Source organism: Rhinoderma darwinii, chromosome 3 (genome assembly GCF_050947455.1).
Source record: "Rhinoderma darwinii isolate aRhiDar2 chromosome 3, aRhiDar2.hap1, whole genome shotgun sequence".
In the NCBI taxonomy this organism is placed as follows: Eukaryota; Metazoa; Chordata; class Amphibia; order Anura; family Rhinodermatidae; genus Rhinoderma; species Rhinoderma darwinii.
This window is the reverse complement of record NC_134689.1, coordinates 375,094,433-375,116,915: the sequence shown is the minus strand read 5'-3', so window position 1 is coordinate 375,116,915 and position 22,483 is coordinate 375,094,433. Positions and strand designations below refer to the sequence as shown.

General features: G+C 43.8%; 1 protein-coding gene across 1 annotated transcript in view; it reads right to left on the bottom strand.

Moving 5' to 3' along the window:
- Positions 1-1,322: 1,322 nt before the first annotated feature.
- Positions 1,323-22,483, bottom strand: part of LOC142750511 (C-type lectin domain family 4 member G-like) — a 43,195-nt gene continuing 22,034 nt past the window's right edge. Inside the window, exons 8-13 of the mRNA XM_075859514.1 lie at positions 21,693-21,734; positions 21,507-21,584; positions 16,648-16,701; positions 12,747-12,895; positions 7,314-7,417; positions 1,323-2,910 (exon numbers count right to left, since the gene is read on the bottom strand). Coding sequence (XP_075715629.1) covers positions 2,778-2,910; positions 7,314-7,417; positions 12,747-12,895; positions 16,648-16,701; positions 21,507-21,584; positions 21,693-21,734 — 560 coding nt within the window. The 3' untranslated portion in view covers positions 1,323-2,777. The remainder of the gene's footprint in view (positions 2,911-7,313; positions 7,418-12,746; positions 12,896-16,647; positions 16,702-21,506; positions 21,585-21,692; positions 21,735-22,483) is intronic.

The following is a 22,483-nucleotide window of genomic DNA, read 5'->3' as shown; positions in this document are numbered from 1 at the left end:
GGATAATTGGACTTGTCTCGGATACAGGACACAGGAACTGTAGTCATCACGGACACTGGACTTGGCACGGACACCGGATAAGGACACTGAAGTTGTCACAGACTGTGGACTTGGCACAGACACCGGACACAGATGCTGAAGTCATTTTAGACACTGGACTTGACCCGGACATGGATACTGAAGTAGCCACGGACAGTGGAGTAGACACGGACATCAGACACAGATACTGAAGTCGTCACGGACACTGGACTTGACACGCAGACCAGACACTGAAGTCGTCACGGACACTGGACTAGACACGGACACTGGACTAGACACCGAACATGGATACAGGATAACGCTAGGGAACCTTTGCAGACCAACACAGGGTTAGACACAATAGCGCTCAGGCAATGAGGAAGTGGGCAGAGTTCTTTTTAAAGTCCTGGGTGTGCTGGGATTGGCCAGGGGTGATGTTCCTAATGTGTGCACTGGCCCGTTAAGGGAAGGAACGAGAGCGTGCACACCCTATGGACTTCGGCCAGAGGAGAGAGCAGTGTGCGCCGGTGTGTCTGAGGAAGGAGACTCCGGCAGGTTTCAGAGTCCTGCTGTAGTGGCTGCCGGTGAGTGGGGAATGCCGGCGGTCAGCGATTGCGGGCATCACATCCTGTAGACAAATACAGACCCCAGACCAGACACCATAACATAGGGCTGGGTAATTAATTGAAAAATAGCCTAAACAGAAAATCAGTGCAGATAACCCAGCCTCTGCCGTCAGTAACTGTATGCTATCCAATTATAATCGCTTCTAATATAATACCAGACTCTGTAAATAAATACAGACCCCAGACCCCCTAAAGTAATACAGACCCTAGACCAAACCCTCTATAGTAATACAGACCCCAGACCAGAAACCCTCAACTAAAAAAGACCCTAGGTCACACCGTCTAATGTAATACAGACCCCAGACCAGACTCATACCCCCAAAATAAATACAAACCCTAGACCAGACTTTGCAGTTGTGAAGGTCTGGACAGCTGGTGAGTATGTTTATAATACTGGTGTCTTGTTATGTGGCAGAGGGTTTTTTGGGTGACCAGGAACTGGGTACGACTACTACCTCTGCATCCCTTGAGACTACACTGCTGGATACTGGTCACACATTTTTTTCTCTGCTCTGAATACTAGTCTGGGACACATTTCTTCTCTGGATTGGTGCGGTACCAGTTACCATATCATCAATCTTATATTTATGATATATGATAGACATGTCAAAAGAGACAACAAAAAATACTATTAAATAATCCCTTATAATATCAGTAATTCACTTTCCAGAGGGAGGAATCTCATTTAAGATTTATAGCAAATGAGGTCTAAACCTATTGATATCTGACTCAAATGCAGCTTTCATCAGAAAGTATGTATAGAAAGAGCAAATACAAAGTACATACTGGGATGCAATAACCCTGCCCTTCGGTAACAGAACATAAAGTACAAGGCGAATCCTTTATTCCGATGCCCCATAATCCAGAACTGCATTATTATGTGGAGTTTCACTGGGACAGAGGCATGGCTGGTTTTAGGGATGGCAAACTGGGCAATTGCCCAGTCCCCTGATTCCTACGAAGTCCTCAAAAACTGGATATCCAAGAGCATCCTGAGAGTGGAGCATGTAAATTTTCACTGCCTTGGAGACCAAGGATTTACCATGGGGAAATGGTCCAAGAGTCATGAAAAGGGCATGGAGAGGGAAACAAATACCTCCCAGTTCTGTCCAGTATGGCAAAACTCGGCACTACTATGAGGCTCCCATTTTGGTCTGATTATTGGCACAAATGCTGTATCAGCCAAATTCTTTATGCGTCTGATGCCAGTTTAAGAAGGAAAGGGCTTTTACACGGCCCATTACTGGCCATAAAAACAAGTGCCGATCGAAAATATAGCGCACCGATCAGCGCTGGTTAGCTCCATTCACAAGGTGCAGCCATTGTTAATATATAAGGACGAACAATCGTTAATATGATCGTTCCTTTTCGTGCATTTGCATCAAGTCGGCAGTACATTTTCCTGTTTACACACGGAGATCTACTGCCAACTAGTGACAATCTTTTTGGCTGCATTAAAGATACGATCAGCCGATAAAGGAGCGTTTGTTCATTCATCGGCTGATTGTTGCCCGGTTTACACAGGGTAACGTTTGCCAAATCATTGAGGAAATGAGTAATAGGGCCTTAAGAGTATATTTACAATTTGGCCAAAAACGCTTGCAATTAGCACGGAAACCGCAGGAAATTGCGGTAAAATCGCTGGTGGTATTGCAGTGCGGTTTTCAGTTGAGCGGCAAAAACATGGCAAAACCGCACTGTGTGAATACACCCTAAGGGTTTGTCCACACGTAACGGAATTGCTGCAGAAAAATTTCTGTAGCAATTACGTTGAAAGTAGCAGACTTTCCACTGCGGCAAAAACGTTTTGCATTTTTAACTGCAGAAAATGGTGCGTATTTTGCTGCGTTTTTCACAATGCTGGGAGATGGAGACATCTCCTCTGAAAAACGCAGCAATTTAGTCCACTTTCCGCAGCAGGAATTGACAAGCTGCAGTCCGGAAAATACGCACCGCAGGTGAATTTTTGCTCTGAATATTTACGCAGCGTGTGGATGAGAATTGTTTCATCTCACTCACTTTGCTGCTACTGTATTCTGCTGCATATTTTCCATCCGCAATTTCAGATGGAAAATACACAGCAATTCCGTTACGTGTGGACGAGCCCTAAATGTACATTGATCAGTCACAAACTCAGCAGGCGGTTGGTTTTCTGCAGATGTAGTCTATTGTTTTGCTGCAGTCCAAGTCATTCCATCCTCCTGTAATCATCTCAGTGCAGTGCTCACGATGACCAATATTATTGGGTTCACCACTATTCCAGTTGCTGTAAAGAAAAGACGGGATGAGTTTAATATACTATACCATACTATATTGTCCAAAACATTAACATAACAGTTTGGGCTTGAAGAAAAGCTTACCAAATCATTCACGAGGCACTGGTGCCAACCTAGTAGAAGACTAACTATGGCTCAAAAGGGTTTTCTGGATTAAACAAATAGGCTTGTATGGGTTTAAAGGGGTTGTCACAGCACATTGATGGTTTACTGCTAGGATAGGCCACCAATGCCTGATCAGCAAGGGCTCCGATCGCTGTGATTCCTGCTATAATTGATGGGATGTCTCCTGCTGGCTTTCTCTGGAGGCCTAATGGTCAGCAAATGAAAGTCAAGCAGAACCCTCAGGAAATGAAGTGGCACAACGCTTTCCTGAAATAACCCCTTTAACATACAGAAGTAAAAAACTTTCTGATATCTTTGCAGGTGGGCTTGAAAATCGGCTTATTAATTCTGCTTTGTTCCCACACTTCTGTTTCTTCGCTCAGAACTCCCCTCTGTGAGCCAGAGAAAGGGCAAAGAGCCCTAGAAACCCTCACCCACCTATCAGTCTGTAGCTGGATGTGGCCTTGGGTGGCGGAACAGGAGTGTGTAATGGGCTCCCCACCTATCAGATATTTATGGCATAACCACAGTCTAAGTAATATCCATTATCCATGATAGTCTGGGCTGTTTATCTAATGTTCCCAGAGGTCTATGGTGGTTTTGGGGTAAACACTTAAAGGGAATGTGTCGCAAATTAAAGCTTTTTTTTTAAGTGTCGTTACTTATTTCTATTATATTTTTTACGTTTTTTGCTGTATTTTTTTTTTCCCGTATGGTGGAAAGAATTAAAAATTAAATAATAATTTTACATGTTTTCCAATGTTGGCCACCAGGGGGAGCACTTCCCAGAATTACAGCAAGGTGAATACGGCAAAGCAACCTGACTCACAGCTGCTGTAAATGTGGGAGGGAACCTCACCCCCCCCTCTCACAAGCCAGGTAAAGGTGTCTTCAAATTGCTAAGCAGTGTCCGGCAGTCATATTGGGTGTGATTCTGCAGCTGGAAGAAGTTATAGGACACACCAAAAGGCTAAGTGTATGTTCACACGCTTACTAAACAAAGGGAAACCAGCTCCTGATTTTCAGCCATTTTTTAATCAAACTGATATCCCCCAAAAAAAAATTGTGACACTCGTCCTTTAATATTCCTGTTGGTTTGGGATGGTGAAGTGGTTAATGGTGGTGGTATAGGGCAGAAAAGTGAATCTATAATTGTATTATAGTTTATCTAAAAAGGTACAATTTTCTAAACAGCGTTCCGAGTTGAAAGGAGTTTGGGAATTTATAAAGATCTAATTGAACTCCATAATAAATCCATATGCAGTGAGCTCCCCCTTGTGGTTAAAGAAAGTATGTTATCAATTAACTTAAAGGGGTTTTCCACCTTTTGACAACTGATTACCTATCCACCGGACCCCGCATAAATTAGCCGGTCCGGTGCCTCTGTGTACCAAATGTACATGCCGGAAGCAGTTGGCTCTGGCCATGGAATAGCGGGCGAGCTGCAGTACTGCAGCTCTGCTCCTATTCAAGTGAATAGGAGCAAACCTGCAGTTCTGCAGCATGGCCGCTATACTATGTACGGAGCCAACTCCTTCCGTACATAGCATTATGTGCCATAACATCCGTTGCCCGCAGGCCACCAGAGCAACTGATCGGTGCGGGGTCTGGGTGTCGGACCCGCACTGATGATAAACTGATGACCTATCCGGTGGATAGGTCATCAGTTGTCAGAAGGTGGAAAACTGCTTTAAATGGGTTGTCTGGGATTTCTCTTTTTAATAGATGGCCCTCTAATTATTTAAAACTTTGCAATAAGGCGGGATTCACACGACCGGGTCGCGCCCGAGCCAGAGTGCCGGCCGGTAAAATCGGCCATTCTGCCCGGCCAGTTTGCATAAAGTTTTGCATCCGTGCCGGGCCGGGCAGATCTGGACAGTGACATCAGCGGCAACTCCTGAAGGGGAATCCCCATGTGTTCGGGGATTCCGCTTCAGGAGTTTCCCCTGATGTCACTGCCCAGATATGGACAGAGACATCAAGCGCTCTGTCCAGGAGCGGAATCCCCGAAAACACGGGGATTCCGCTCCTTCAAGGAGCTAAAGTGCGGCTAGCACATAGTAGAGCGGGGAGATACCTCCCTGCTCTGCTATAGTGCCGTCGCTGCAGTAGTAGCAGCCGCAGCAGCAGCTGCTGCTGCTACTAGCGGCGCCATCGAAGGTGTCGCCGGGCCAGGGCGCTTTTAAAACAAGCAGGGGAAGGGAGCCAGCGCAGCGCTCCCTTCCACCTGCTGTACACCCCGGCCCTGCCACACAGTGTACAGCGCACAGCCATTCGTCAGAATGGCATCAACTCCTCCTCCTCCTCACATGCACTCTGCGCTGTGAGGAGGAGGAGATAGAGCGCAAGCGCCGGAAAACCCGGCCATCACTCGGGACACATCCCGGTGATGGCCGTGTATTACCCGGCCCCATAGACTTCTATGGGAGCTGGGCGGCCGGGTACCCGGCCGAAGATAGAGCATGTCCTATATTTTGACGGCCGGTTTTCCAGGCCGTCAAAAAATCGGTCGTGTGAATAGCCCCATTAGGGGTCTATTATTCCTAATGCAGCCGGGTGCCGGCCGATTTATGAACGGCCGGCACCCGGCCGGGAAACCCTGTCGTGGGAATGAGGCCTAACATGTTTTTTTAAAGAAATGACTGCCCTTCTTCCCTATGGGACCCACATATGTTACATACCTGCAGCGGTTAAAGCCTCCCTATGCAATCTACTACTAGGAGTGCCGCTACAATGTTTACATGATGTTTAGTATAAAAATAAAAAGGTAAATCCCGGACAACCCTATTAATGCAATCCTCCCAACTTTGAAGTATCACATAGAGGGACAACCAATGCGGCACGCGTAGTGCCTCGCAGCAAATTTTTTCTCTTTTAAGCCACGCCTCTAATCCCACCCAATCCCTGACCATACACACCCAGTTCAGCCCACACAATATCATGCTCCCATAGTGCCTCCCACACAGTATAATGCCAAATAGCTGCCCACACACAGTATAATGCCCCCATAGCTGCCACCATACAGTATAATGCCCCCATAGCTGCCAACATACAGTATACTGCCCTATAGATGCACCCATACAGTATAAAGCCAACATAGATGCCCTCATACAGTATAATGCCCACAGAGATGCGCCAATGCAGTATAATGCTCAAACAAATTCCCCCAGCTTAATCAGCATAATGCCCCATAGCTGCCCCCATGCAGCATAATCCCCCATAGCTGCCCCATACAGTATAATGCCCCGATACAGTATAATGCTCACACAGATGCCCCCATACAGTATAATGCCCCCATAGCTGCCCCTAGTGCCAGTGCCCACATATAAAGTGCCGGTGCACTTGTAGAAAGTGCCACAGTGCCCATGTTGATAGTGTCCAGGCAAATAGTGCCCCTATATAGTGCCACCGTGTCCATGTTGATAGTGCCACACCCCCTTGAAAATAGTGCCACCCCTGTAGATAGCGCTACCCCCCATTCCTGTAGATAGCGACATTGGGACTCCCTCTAGAAGCGGAATACCAAGCTAGAGCACAGGCCGGGGATTCCCCTCCTAGAGGGAAGCCCTGATGTCACTGTCCATATATGGTCAGTGACGTCAGTGGCTACTCCTTAAGCGGAATCCCCGTTGCCGACTCCGGCCGGGGATTCCGCTCCAGGAGGAGCCTCTGACGTCAATGTCCATATATGGACAGTGACATTAGGGGTTTCCTCTAGGAGTGGAACTCCCGGCCAGATCATCGGCAACGGGGATTCCGCTCAGACAGTAGCCACTGATGTCACTGTCCATATATGTACTGTAACATCAAGGGCTTCCCCGAGCACAGCACTTAAAGTAGCACTGTGCCCGGAGAGTCCTCAGCGAGTGGAGGCGCTCGCTCTGCTCCTACGCTCTGAACTAATTCTGAAGCAGAGAGCTGATGGTTCCCTGCTTTAGTATTGGTTTCGACTGTATCTGCGTCCTGAGGACGCATATACAGTTGACAGCGGGACATACCTCCGGCAGCCCGGGACAGAAGAACATTGCCTGAAATCCGGAACTGCCCCACTGAATCCGGGATGGTTGGCAGGTATGTTAATGGTTTCTCCTGAATGGCTCATAGGGTACTAGGAAACCCTCCTGTACCCCAGTCTATGTGTGCAACTATTGAACGACGGGCACATGAATTCATTAGTAGAGCAATGGTGCAGATCTACTGCTGTTATTTCGTCTGGGCCATAGATCACATAAACTTTGAAAGTTTTCGGAATATGCCTGTATGTGAAATATGTGCATTCATCACTCACGTGTACACTGGGATTGTTCCATCCACCCAAACCCAAATATTTCTATCGGACCTCTTGAGCCCGATCCAGAATCTCTTATTTCCAATTAACGGGCGAAGTGCATCCTGGGGGGAGAAGAAAAGGTCTTAAAAAGAGGAAAATCATTTCTCATTCTCTGTTGATAATCCTCAGAAATAAACTTTGATGACTAGGAATAATAATTATAAATTGTTAAAACCTTAAAGTTACATTCACACATGCCGGATTTGTTGCTTTTTTATGCCAACATTTCTCAAAATTGCAGCGAAAACCACAGCAAAACGTGTGTATACAGCCTAAGGCCCTGTTCACACAGAGTTTTTTTGCAGGCAGACAAAATCTGCTGCAGAATTCCTTCTGGAATTTTGATGTTGAGTTTGAACTGCCTGCACGTATTTTTGCGTGGCGTTTCATATCCGAGACGCACCCGTGCGGGACTTGTTTTCACGGATCCCTTATAGACTTGAGTCTATTGAGGGATCCGCTAAAACGGACGAAAATAGCACATGTCCTATTCTTTTCACGGGCCCTTCACACGGTTCGTTAAAACAACGGTTGTGTGAACAGCCGCATAGAAATACATGCAGCCGTATGACGGCCGTTAAATAAAACCGCCATCACATGGACGAGATTTACATTAGTCTGAATCAGGCCTAAGGTGTTATGCATACAGACATACTTGGGATCATTATCACACAGATCCTGAATACGGTGTCACTGCATCTTAATGGAGCTACTACGCATGTCTAGAATAAAAAGAAATTGCAGCATACTCCATCTTATGCCAGCACTAAATTCAGTGCTTCTAGAGGAAAACTCGATCCATAAAACATATAGTGTGCACAGGGCAGGCTCCAGGTTTATGTGGGCCCTCGGGCGACACAGACTTAGTAGGCCCCTTTGCGGAGGAACTCACGGCAGTAGTAAAATGGCAGAAAACTTTACTTTGTGCCCCCATATAGATGTTAGGCCCCCAGTTTCTATCCCCATAAATTTAGTGCCCTCTGTAGATAGTGCCACACAGCCCCCTCCTAGGTAGTGCCACACAGCCCCCCTCCTAGGTAGTGCCACACAGCCCCCCTCCCAGGTAGTGCCACACAGCCCCCCCTCCCAGGTAGTGCCCCACAGCCCCCTCTCCTATGTAGTGCCCCACAGCCCCCCCTCTCAGGTAGTGCCACACAGCCCTCACCTCCCAGGTAGCGCCACACAGCCCCCACCTCCCATGTAGTGCCACACAGCCCCCCTCCCAGGTAGTGTCACAGAGCCCCCTCCTCCCGGGTAGTGCCACACAGCCCCCCTCTCTGGTAGTGCCACACAGCCCCCCTCTCTGGTAGTGCCACACAGCCCCCCTTCCTGGTTGTACCGCACAGCCTCCCTCCATGTAGGTAGCGCCTTTGGGGTTCCCCCAGGAGTGGAATTCCCAGCCAGAGCATTGCCGATGCTCTGGCTGGGGATTCCGCTTCAGGAGAAACTTCTGACGTCACTGTCCATATATGGACAGTGTTGTCAGGGGCAACCCCAGAGCTACTAGCACTCTGCCTGGGACTCCTGCTCTGCTCCTGACATCACTGTCCATATATGGATAGTGATGTCTGGAGCAGAGCTGAAGTCCCAGGCAGAGCACTAGTAAAGGCTCTGCTCCGGTACTCCAGCTCTGGGGAAGGCCCTGACATCACTGTCCATATACGGCTAGTGATGTCAGGGGCAACCCCAGAGCCAAAGTCCCGGGCAGAGCGCTACTAGCACTCTGCCTGGGACACTGCTCCTGACAACACTGTCCATATATGGACAGTGTTGTCAGGGGCTTCCCCAAAGACAGAGTCTCGGAGCAGAGCCGCTTCTAGTGATCTGCCTGGGACTCCTTCTCTCCTCCTGACATCACTGTCCATATATGCACAGTGATGTCAGGGGCTTCCCCAGAGACTGAGTCCCGGAGCAGGGCCGCTTGTAGCGCTCTGCCTGGGACTCCTTCTTTCCCTCTGACATCACTGTCCATATATGGAATGTAATGTCAGGGGCTTCCCCAGAGACTAAGCCCCGGAGCAGAGGTGCTAGCGCTCCCAGAGACTGAGTACTAGAGCAGAGACACTTGTAGCGCTCTGCCTGGGACTCCTTCTCTCCCTCTGACATGACTATCCATATGTGGACATTGATGTCAGGGGCTTCCCCAGAGATGACGTCCCGGAGCAGAGCCGCTAGCGCTCTCCCTGGGACTCCTTCTCTGCTCCCAACATCACTGTCCATATATGGACAGTGATGTCAGGGGCTTCCCAGAGATGGAGTCCCAGACCAGGGCCGCTTGTAGTGCTCTGCCTGGGACTCCTTCTCTCCCTCTGACATCACTGTCCATATACGGGACAGTAATGTCAGGGGCTTCCCCAGAGACGGAGCCCAGGGGCAGAGGCGAGTCCCTGGGACTCCTTCTCTCCCCCTGACATCACTGTACATATATGGACAGTGATGCGGTGACGACGGCAGCGACAGCACCCGGTGGCCGAGTGGGCCCCCCCAAGAGTAGTGGGCCCCGGCACTTGCCCGGATTCGCCGGGTGCTGACGCCAGCCATGGGTGTACAATACGGTTCTGTTTTGCACACTGCATTATGGACCAAAATGCACAGGCTTTTTACTGTCACCAACACAAATTGTAGGGATAACCAATAAGAAACAATATCAGTGCCATCCCCTGTGGGAATTTTTGTCCCCTCAGTATTTGAAAATTTCAGAAATACCGAGTGCCTGCCACAGATGCACCCCCCCCCCCCCCCCAGAATGCCTGCCAAAGAGATGCTTTTATTTCATGCTAGAGATGCCCCCTTGTAGTGCCAGAGATACCCCCTAATTTGCTAGTGATAATCCTAAACAGTGCCAGAGATGCCCACATACATTGCTTGCCACACATGTGCCACAGAATCCAGCCCACGCTTACCTGTTGATGTGCAGTGCTCACATCTGTATGTCAAAGTAAGACTCTTTTCAAATGCTGTTTGTGAATTGCTTTCAGCTTATGTGCCGGGAAAGCTTCCGGCATATACGCTGAATGTATCTAAAGAGGCACATTCGTCGTATGCCTAACAAGTGTTCTTTTTGCAACAGCAAACCTTTATTTTTATTTTTTGCTTGTTAGTATAATGTAGAAGAATACAGTTAAAAAACGTATATTATGTGGAATACATTTTCTAACAATGGGAGCCTATTAGTATGCCTATTAGTATGCCTATTAGTATGCCTATTAGTATGCCTATTAGTATGCCTATTAGTATGCCACTGTACTACATGCCTTTACAGTGACATATTTCACAGCCCCCTTTAAAGGTATATGTCAAGAAGTCTTTCCGGTGTATACTACCAATAGAAGGCTTAAACGTCATGTGCACCGAGCCTAAATGACGTTGACTCCAATGTTAGTTATATTACAGGGACCATTCCCTGGACTGTTTTTTGTTTTTTTATTCAGACATTTTTTTTATTTGGCTAAATTGAAAAGAACAATAAAAATAGTACAGAAGCAATGCGGTACTATACTGCCAAAATTAGTATGTGATTTATAAGGGAATTTGTCATGGACAGCCATGATTTCTCTGTGCTCAAGCTTTAAAGTAAACCTTCGAAAGTGTTTGTTTTTTGTTTTTTTTTATAAAAATGTCAGTCAGTCTGTTTGGTGCAACTTTCAAATTAGTTTTTATTAAAAAATATTTGTACTTTTTGAGATACAGCTGCTTTGTATCCTGTATACAGAACAGCTATATCTTACGCTGAATCCTGTACCCGTCAGATCAGCGGGACTGATGGTTTCAGTGTTAGCGGGTAGTGCGGGTCTCTGACACACAGGATCGAGCTGTTACCGATCGCATCTAAGTTCATACCTTATATGTGATAGATTAAAGGTGGATTCTGCGTGTCAGACACACGCAACACCCACTGACACTGAACCCGTCAGGTCCGTGGGGCTGACGGATTCAGGTCTCGGCGCAAGATACAGCTGTTCTGTATACAGGATACAATGCAGCTGTATCTCAAAAAGTAAAAACTATTTTTAATTAAAACTATTTAAGAAGTTGCACCAAACACACTGATACACATTTTTATTTTTTTTAAAAATCCCTTTCAAACGTTTACATAGTCTTTAATCCATGACCCTATAAAATGATTGCTGTAGGAGGTCTAGTATCTAAATAATTTAAATGCTATAGTGATAACAGACAGTACATAAAGGGGTTGTATCGTGAAGATAACCCCTTTTCAAAAAGGGTCGCGTGGGTATGGGAGCCACACATTTCTCCTGGAGTGACCACTGCAAGGGAAATATAGTTTAACTTGTCGGCCGCTTACAGAGCAAGGGACTCCGCACTATGACCTACATATGCATATGGACATGGGTTGTCCTAATGGGACCGCCCCTTTAAAATTGACAAAATCAATAAATTGGTTCTGGCCCCAAAGATACATTTCTGCATTTACCCTAGTATAATCACACAATTGTGAACATTGTGGAATACAGCAGAGTTACTGAACTACAGCAACGTGTGCAGAAAAATGGCAGAAAACTTTTGTCCCTCCCTTTTTTGACAAGTTTAAAAATATCGTAGGTGTCAGAAAAAGTGGTGGTGGGGTGTGATAAAAAGGTGCTTCAGAGATAAGAATGGCAGTCGGGCCATTATGGACTTTATGGGTCCATATTCCCCCATTGCACAAGCAGTGTACTATGACTCCTTCTAAATGCGTCTTGATATGTGCTAAAATATTCTGGATTATCCGACTGTGATCGAAAAATGTATCAAATTTAGAGAACCCTTTGAAAAAACAACCAAAAATAGCCTGCTGTTTATGTTATATAGCTCCAACTTATTCCGCAGCTCTGTACAGAGATTGTCATCACTCTCATCAGTCCCTGTCTCCAATGGGGCTCAGAATCTAATTTACTAGTCATGGACACGGGCCAATTTCATAGGAAACCAATTGACCTATCGGTATACTTTTTTGAGTATGGGAGGAAAACGGGAAACCCGGACACACAATTTTTTTTTCTATATTTTATAAAAGTAGTAAAACATAAAAAAAAGCTATAAATTTGGTATCACTGTAATCGTACTGACGTGGTAAAAAGGAAACTCAAAACACTATGGTGGAATTGAAGGTCTTTTTATTCCAACCCACAAAATTTTAAAAGAAATGTCTTAATACATTATACCGTACATTAAACGGCGCCATTAAAAAATACAACTCGTCGCAAAACAAAAACAAGCCCTCATACGTTTGTTTCAATGGAAAATTTTAAAAAGTTATTGCTCTTGGAAGGCGGGGAGAAAAAAAAACAAAAACTGGCTGTAGCGTCAAAGGGTTAAAAATGGATTTTTGAAACGAGACATCTCTTTAATTTACTGTTATCTATAAATTAATTATAAATGATGAATTACCAGTTCCTTCTGGCTCTTCAGGATGAGGAGGGAGGAATCCATTTTGCTGCATTCTTTCTTTGAATTCTCCCAAGTCTGATGAGATGTAGATAAAAAATAGCAACTGGAAGCGCGCAGGGTCCACTTAGCCGGACAGGACGTACAGAGACCTGTGTTATATGTGAAGAAATGAGATACAGTAAATATAATAACTAGTAATCATAATGAGAATAGAAAAGTAAAATACTGCACAGAGGAGTAGGAGAGGGTTATACAGTAAATATAATAACTAGTTATCATAATGAGAATAGAAAAGTAACATACTGTACAGAGGAGTAGGAGAGGGTTATACAGTAAATATAATAACTAGTAATCATAATGAGATTAGAAAAGTAAAATACCGCACAGAGGAGTAGGAGAGGGTTATACAGTAAATATAATAACTAGTAATCATGAGAACAGAAAAGTAACATACTGTACAGAGGAGTAGGAGAGGGTTATACAGTAAATATAATAACTAGTAATCATAATGAGATTAGAAAAGTAAAATACCGCACAGAGGAGTAGGAGAGGGTTATACAGTAAATATAATAACTAGTAATCATGAGAACAGAAAAGTAACATACTGTACAGAGGAGTAGGAGAGGGTTATACAGTAAATATAATAACTAGTAATCATAATGAGATTAGAAAAGTAAAATACCGCACAGAGGAGTAGGAGAGGGTTATACAGTAAATATAATAACTAGTAATCATAATGAGATTAGAAAAGTAAAATACCGCACAGAGGAGTAGGAGAGGGTTATACAGTAAATATAATAACTAGTTATCATAATGAGAATAGAAAAGTAAAATACCGCACAGAGGAGTAGGAGAGGGTTATACAGTAAATATAATAACTAGTTATCATAATGAGAATAGAAAAGTAAAATACCGCACAGAGGAGTAGGAGAGGGTTATACAGTAAATATAATAACTAGTTATCATAATGAGAATAGAAAAGTAAAATACTGCACAGAAGAGTAGGAGAGGGTTATACAGTAAACTAGTATAGAAAACCCGTTACATGCGTTTGCTAACAAAAGGAATGCAGTGGTCTGTAAATATATATAAATGATCTCCATATCTGCCCCCACAGTATAATGCCCCCCATAGCTGCCCCCATACAGTAGAATGCCCCCATAGCTGCCCCCACACAGTATAATGCTCCCCAAAGCTGTCCTCACAGTAAATTGCCCCCCATAGCTACCCCCACACAGTATAATGCACCCCATAGCTGCTTCCATACAGCGTAATGCCCCCATAGCTGCCCCCACACAGTATAATGCCCCCCATAGCTGCCCCCACACAATATAATGCCCCCCATAGCTGCCCCCACACAGTATAATGCCCCCCATAGCTGCCCCCACACAGTATAATGCTCCGCTTAGCTGCCCCCACACTATAATGCCCCCCATAGCAGCCCCCACACTATAATGCCCCCATAGCTGCCCCCACAGTATAATGCCCCCCATAGCTGCCCCCACACTATAATTCAACCCTATAGCTGCCATCATATCAGACAGCCCCCCTCCCATACCCAATGTAATGCCCCCCATATGAGCCTTATAGAAAATAATAACGTAATTACTTACCTATCCTCTTTCCCCTGACGGGTGGAGGATCCTTCTCCTCCTCTGCACTGTGCTGTAAGTGACTGCGTACAGGCAGGCGTGATGATGTCACTACATCGCGCCTGCCTGCGCCGAGCTGCTCACGGCACAGTGAATCCTGGAGCAAGGGGCCGTCAGTTCCTTGCTCCAGCATTGAATTCAACTGTATCTGCGTCCTGACGACGTCGATTCAGTTGGAACAGGAACCTCGGTGACTGGCTCGCGACCCCCCCGGAGGTCTTCACACGACCCCCCAGGGAGTCGTATCCCACAGTTTGTAATGTATTGTATTGTGCTGTCCGCTCCCCACCGCAAACACAGACAACACAATACAATTCATTACGGGCCCCGGGCCCCCTCTGCGGCTCACCAGGTGTTCTTGTTTCAACTTTGAGGCTCTCTCCCACCGTCCGCACCTCTTCCTGAATGGCTGGAACGCCCCTCACTTGATGTCACGTGTCCTCTCAACTGTGCCTCTGACACCACAACCTTGACGATTATATATAAGCTATAATAACTAGTTATCATAATGCGAATAGAAAAGTAAAATACTGCACAGAGGAGTAGGAGAGGGTTATACAGTAAATATAATGACTAGTTATTATAATGAGAATAGAAAAGTAAAATACTGCACAGAGGAGTAGGAGAGGGTTATACAGTAAATATAATAACTAGTAATCATAATGAGAATAGAAAAGTAAAATACTGCACAGAGGAGTAGGAGAGGGTTATACAGTAAATATAATAACTAGTTATTATAATGAGAATAGAAAAGTAAAATACTGCACAGAGGAGTAGGAGAGGGTTATACAGGCATCTGATAAGTTCTCTGCACTATAAAAGCATTCTATATGGATGTGAAGGCAGTAGCGGTTCTAGGCTTGGTCACCTCGGGCACCTGTGCCAGGACTTCTAAATCCTGATCATCACTCTGTTCAATTGCACCCACTAGCTTTTATTGGGGTACTGTGGCTGGTTTTATCAGCACATTCTGTTGGGTCCTTTCGAGACTACTTGGCTGATTTCCGCTGAGATTTTGTGTCATTATTATTCGGGGAACTGTGGGTATGATTGTTCTGTAGGCACTGTGGCTACAACTTAATGGGGGGCACTGAGGCTCTCTTTCTCTCATGGGGCACTGTGGCTGGCTCTGTTATGTAGGCACTATATCTATGAGCCTAATGGGGGCACTGTGGCTGGCTTTGTTATGTAGGCACTGAGGCTAGCTCTGCTATGTAGGCACTGGGGCTGGCTCTGTTATGTAGGCACTGTGGCTGACTCTGTTATGTAGGCACTGTGGCCGGTTCTGTTATGTAGGAACTGTGGCTGGCTCTGTTATGTAGTTACTGTGGCTGACTGTGATGTAGGCACTGTGGCCAGCTCTGTTATGTAGGCACTGTGGCCAGCTCTGTTATGTAGGCACTGTGGCTGGTTCAGTTATGTAGGAACTGTGGCTGGCTTTGTTATGTAGGAACTGTGGCTGGCTCTGTTATGTAGGAACTGTGGCTGGCTCTGATATGTAGGCACTGTGGCTCGCTCTGTTGTGTAGGCACTGTGGTCCGCTCTGTTATGTAGGCACTGTGGCCCCCTCTGTTATATAGGCACTGAGGCCGACTCTGTTATATAGGCACTGTGGCCGACTCTGTTATGTAGGAACTGTGGCTGGCTCTGTTGTGTAGGCACTGTGGCTGGCTCTGTTATGTAGGCACTGTGGCAAGCTCTGTTGTGTAGGCGCTGTGACCGGCTCTGTTATGTAGGAACTGTGGCTGACTCTGTTGTGTAGGCGCTGTGACCGGCTCTGTTATGTAGGAACTGTGGCTGGCTCTGTTGTGTAGGCACTGTGGCAGGCTCTGTTGTGTAGGCACTGTGGCAGGCTCTGTTGTGTAGGCACTGTGGCTGACTCTGTTGTGTAGGCACTGGGGCCGGCTCTGTTATATTATTTGTCTGTCTGTTGCTAGAGAAGGGAGAAGATCTGCCGACAAAAGGGGGAGATGTTCTGCAAAAAGAAGAAACTTAAGATGTCCAAACAGCAAATTCTAGAAAGGTGAGTCTTAGCTGTGATCAGCCTCCGTGACAGTCTCTGCTAGATGGAGGCAAAAGAGCATCAACTGTGCGTCATTGGGTTTGTTGTTTATTAGACTGTGTCTTTAACTGGGTTTCATCATTTCTATATTCCTTTGATGATGCCCGGCAGGCAGTCCTATGGTGTAATGAAACTTCTGTATATAGGTGACTGAGGAATCACATGACGCCTTTTTTAGAAGTCTTACCCAAGTTTCTTTTAATGGATTGTATATCTGACTTTAGGACCGCTATTCCATTCACTGAAAGATACAAAGAAAATCAGGAAACAAACTCTGACCATAGTAGATGGGTATGTATAGTATATATATATATATATATATATATATATATATATATATATATATATATATATATATATATATATATATATATATATATATATATATATGAATATTCAGAGGATATTGCTATTTATGGATATGCTGCATGGTATGAAGTGTAGAGTCTCTATATCAGTATTGTCTACAGATCCATTGATGCTGTATACAACAAATCCCTTTTTTAGAACGGCATTTATTAGATGCTCTATATAAACCATATCAGCGGGCGATTCAAGTCGCACAATGTATGCAAATTAGGTACTAGGTAGCCGTGTGAAGTAGACGATTTAAGTGAAGTAGACAATTATAACAGCTGAATCTCAATTCTTTTTATCACCATGCTGTTTTTAGATACAACTTTCTGTGCTGCTTGGGCCTTGGCCTCCTTGGACGCAGCTAAAGACTCAGTAGAGTGGCTTTACTTAGTTGCAGTATTTAAAGAGGCTCTGTCACCACCTTATAAGTGCCCTATATTGTACATGATGTGATCGGCGCTGTAATGTAGATTACAGCAGTGTTTTTTTATTTAGAAAAACTATCATTTTTGACGGAGTTATGACCTATATTAGCTTTATGCTAATTAGTTTCTCAATGGACATCTGGGCGTGTTTTACTATATGGCCAAGTGGGCGTTGTGGAGATAAGTGTATGACGCTGACCAATCAGTGACCAATCAGCGTCATACACTTCTCTCCATTCATTTACTCAGCACATAGCAATATAGCTATATCGCTATGTGCAGCCACATACACAAACACTAACATTACTGCAGTGTCCTGACAATGAATATACATTACCTGCAGCCAGGACGTGATGTGTATTCAGAATCCTGACCACTTCTCTGAACTTCTCTGTGATTTACAGCACAGCACAGCGAGATCTCGCTGTAAATTAAGGTTTACAGCGTAATCTCGCGAGACTACGCCTGCTGTGCTCTAAATCACAGAGAAGTTCAGAGAAGTGGTCAGGATTCTGAATACACATCATGTCCTGGCTGCAGGTAATGTATATTCATTGCAGGACACTGCAGTAATGTTAATGTTTGTGTATGTGGCTGCACATAGCGATATAGCTATATTGCTATGTGCTGAGTAAATGAATGGAGAGAAGTGTATGACGCTGATTGGTCACTGATTGGTCAGCGTCATACACTTATCTCCACAACGCCCACTTGGCCATATAGTAAAACACGCCCAGATGTCCATTGAGAAACTAATTAGCATAAAGCTAATATAGGTCATAACTCCGTCAAAAATGATAGTTTTTCTAAATAAAAAAACACTGCTGTAATCTACATTACAGCGCCGATCACATCATGTACAATATAGGGCACTTATAAGGTGGTGACAGAGCCTCTTTAAGAAATTCGGTTTGGGCCCTCAGTTTATTAAGTAGATATCCATTCTGTATAAGAAACTAAGGGCTAACCTCTTAATTAATGGTCAGTGCAATTCATTTTTCAATTTAGGAAGGGGTGTCCCTTATCACCACTGCTGTTTGCATTGGCGATTGAACCTCTGGCACTCCGATTATGACAAGATACTATTTTCCGTGGGCTTTCTTATGGGGAAAAGGAGGATCGTGTTGGCTTATACGCAGACGATCTTATTCTATTTATGGCAGACCCGGAGGCGTCCTTGTGTAGAGCTATTCATCTCTTGGATACATTTGCTCCATTTTCGGGCCTCCACATAAACTGGGACAAATCTGCTTTGATGCCCTTATGGGACTCTGATTGGCCAGCTGAGCACTATAACCTACCAGTGGTTGAGGACTTTAAATATCTAGGGATTTATATTACTAAATGCGCTAATAAATCTCATGTGAAAAACATTTACCCTCTGCTACAGTACTGAATCCAAATGTAAGATTTGGGGTGCTTTACCTCTGTCCGTTCCTGGACGCATTAACTTAATTAAAATGATACTCCTTCCAAAAGGCTTATGCCTCCTTGAACATGCCTCAGGTCCCATTCCTAGGTCCTTTTTCTCCAAATTACAGTCCCTGCTGACTTCTTTTATATGGGGAAAATCCAGACATAAATTGAGTGTGAATATTTTACAGCGGCCAAAAACCCAAGGGGACATGACCCTTCCAGACTTTTATCTATAATTCTTGGCTTGCCAACTCCGCTTCCTTCATGTCTGTACTGAACCTCTTACTACAATTGCTGTTGAATATTATTTAGCGCACTATTTGGAGATGAGTACATTGTGGCCGGTCCTAAAGAAGTCAGGCCTGTTTTCTCGCCGTTTACTGCTACTTCACAAGTTGGCTGTTCAGGTATGGAGGGCAGCTAAAGCAATATCTCACTACCACGGCCTCCATCCCACGATACCTCCTTGGGGAAACCCTATGTTTTCTCATATCTCTGTACTTACGGATACTATGTTCTGGTCTTCACATGGTGTTGAGACTGACAGGACAGGAATTATACCACATACCACGCTCATCATTTTAAAGGTATTTGCAATTAAGATACGCTCTCCGAAACCAGTTTCCGGGTATATCATGCCCAATGTCTGACTATGCCTTGATTGGAATATTTGTAACACAGGGCCCTAGGGGCATTATATCAGCATTATATACATATCTTTTGGGACAACAAACTGGAATCTACACTGTTGGCCTCTGAGACTAGATGTAAATCCCTTATTCCAGGTTTGTCTGTGAAGGACTGGGAGGAGGCACTGGCGTTTCCACTTACTGTATCTCCTGTAATTAACAACCGTATGACTCAATTATACTTTCTGCATTTATGCTACTTAACTTTCTGTGCTGCTTATTTGTTAATATAGCCTTAAAGTGGTTAGAGCACCATTTTTTTGATACACAGTTTGAAAACCCCTGCAAAGACATTGATTTCAATGATATAATTCTGACTTCCTACAACCACCACTAGAGGAAGCATAGGTAATGACTGCATACTGCTTTATAAATAAGTAAAATATATTAACGGTATACAGTCAGCTCCTAAGCTCCCTCTAGTGGTGACTGCAGGCAGTCAGAATTTTATATTTGAACTATCTCTATGCAGGATATTTGGAGCTCAGTATCAAAAAAACAAAGCTCTGACTGCTATAATGATTTAGGAATTAAAATGTTTAAAGATATTCAGAAACTAATTAGCGTTACGTTATTAACTATTATTAATTTCACTATTTAGCCAAAGTTTAGATTGAACTTGATAGACAAAGTTTGGTAATTAATATTTATTTTCCTTACAGAGATAGTGACAATTATCTTGGAAACAGTTAAAACCATATAAGGGGCTGTTCACATCACCGTCACAGATTCCGTTGTGTTTGCTAGACAAAATAGCTCAGCATGCAGCGCTATTATGTCTGGCAAAATGACAGAAACCATGTCGGAGACCTGATGGAACACATTAAAGTCAATGGGTTCCATTGGGCACCGATGGTTTCTGTTATGCAGCAGAAACTGAGCTTTCGTTATTTTCATTGTTCTGCTCCTATGACGGAGCAGAGCAACGGAACCCCAAACGTAGATATGAACCCGGCCTTAGTTGGCCCTTTTGAATTTGTTTCTCAACTGATAGAAAACATGTAATTCTGTTTCAATATGTCTTTATTATACAGTTGAGACATCAGAAAATATATGTGAACAGTTCTACTCGCAGGTTGAATTAAATAGTTAAAGTCTCAAATAATAATTAAAGTGTAGCTAAACGTTCAACAAACTTCTGACATGTCATAGTGACATGTCAGAAGTTTGGATTGGTGGGGGTCCGAGCACAGAGACCCCCACCAATCGCTAGAAAGAAACAGCTGAAGCACTCGTGTGAGCGCTCAGTTGCTTCATGTCTGTTTGGCTTTTTCCGGAAATAAATGTATCGGTGTACGGACTCAATAGAAAGTCTATGAGCCCGTACTACGATACATTGGATTTCCGGAAAAAGTCGAACAGAAACGAAGCAGCTGAGCGCTCACACGAACGCTTCAGCTGCTTCGTTCTAGAGATTGGTGGGGGTCTCCGCGCTCGGACCCCCACCAATACAAACTTCTGACATGTCACTATGAAATGTCAGAAGTTTGTCGAACATTTAGCTAAAGTTTAAATAGTTAAAATTCCTATGAGTTTTAACATTTTGAGAAAATGGGATTCAAAATAAAGTGGATGATAAAAGAAAGAAAATAAATAAATAAATAAAATAAATGTTATGAAGAACATATACAGGTCATCATAAAGAAAAAAAATGTATATAACAGACAACGTATGAGCTCCCACTAGAAAGGGAGTGGTACGTCATATGCAGAGTTATTCCAACACATCCAATCTTTACAGAACCGGTCATAACATGTAATTCTGTTAGTATGTTCATTTTATACCAAAGTGACAAGTTACCCTCAGTTTCTGAGAAGATAATTCAAGGGTGACAATCAATATGGCTGCACTTTTTAATGTGACTTTTGCTAAATGGCCAGCGCAACTGAATATACAAATGCCAATATCTCTGTAATAACCAGGAACATAATGGGGTAAAATGTATTTAGACTAGCGGAATAATAGTTTTTGTTCAAATTGCATCTTCTCTACGCCAATAAACTTCCTTAGAGGGCTTCATGAACTCCCCCAATGACTGTTGATGCTGCTCTAATTTCTGATTTACTAATACAAGACGATTTTTACGTTTTAAGTTTAAATCTTCTTTATAGCACTTCTAAGCTTGAGCTGAACGTTCTACTATAGCTGCGTCTACTTACCCAATGTTTGGTTGACTTTCATCAAGTCTTCCTTCCAAGTATCTCTTTCTTTCTTGGTCAAGTCTTGGATCTGAGAAGCTGTACACGAATAAGAAACCGTGTTATTGAATACTCAGAGAAGCATGCCATGGTTACAGTCTTGGTAACACATAGAAATCATTTGGAGTTAGTTGACACGGTAGTCACCATTCTTCTTCAGGTCTGTCAGTTGATTGGAGATGTTAGAATCTGAAATGGAATTAGGATTTGTTATCAGATACAGTTACCACTATACATACATTACATTACCAGGGTTTCTATAGAGATTACTGCTTGTCTTCATCCATCCAAAACTCAGTGTTGCGTGGTAGCTTAAATTGAGATTAGAAGAAATGGATTTATATCCATGGATCATGCCTGGTATTGGAGCACAACCCCATCCAATGAATGATGAGTTACAATTTCAGTTACATCAGCTCATAAAGAAGAGTGGAGCTTTTTCTGGACCCTATTTTTCGAATCCCAGACAACCCCTTTAGGGACAAGAAGAATTTTTTGTTTCCACATGTTCCTAGTCATAATTTCTATATATTTACATTGACATAGATGTATGATGCCTTGCTTCTTGCAAAATTAGTTGTCTTGTTTTTTTTTTTTGCAGCATTTTAAAATCTATAAATCAATATTTATTCATTTATTATGGGCAGAATGCATAACAATTTTATGTTTTTTTTTTACTGTTATAAATAATACATTACATGTATTGTATGGTTTGTTATGGTTAGAAAGAATTGAAATATTTCTGTTTTTTTTTTCCTTTTGCAACTTTTATTCGAACAAACTATATTTGGCTTTTGGTCCCATATTTATAGTCCATATACACTACATGACAAAAAGTATGTAGACACCTGACCATGATACAAATGAGCTTGATGGACATCACCTTCCAAGCTTATGGCTGATAATATGGAGTTGGGCCCCCTTTTTCCGAATGGATG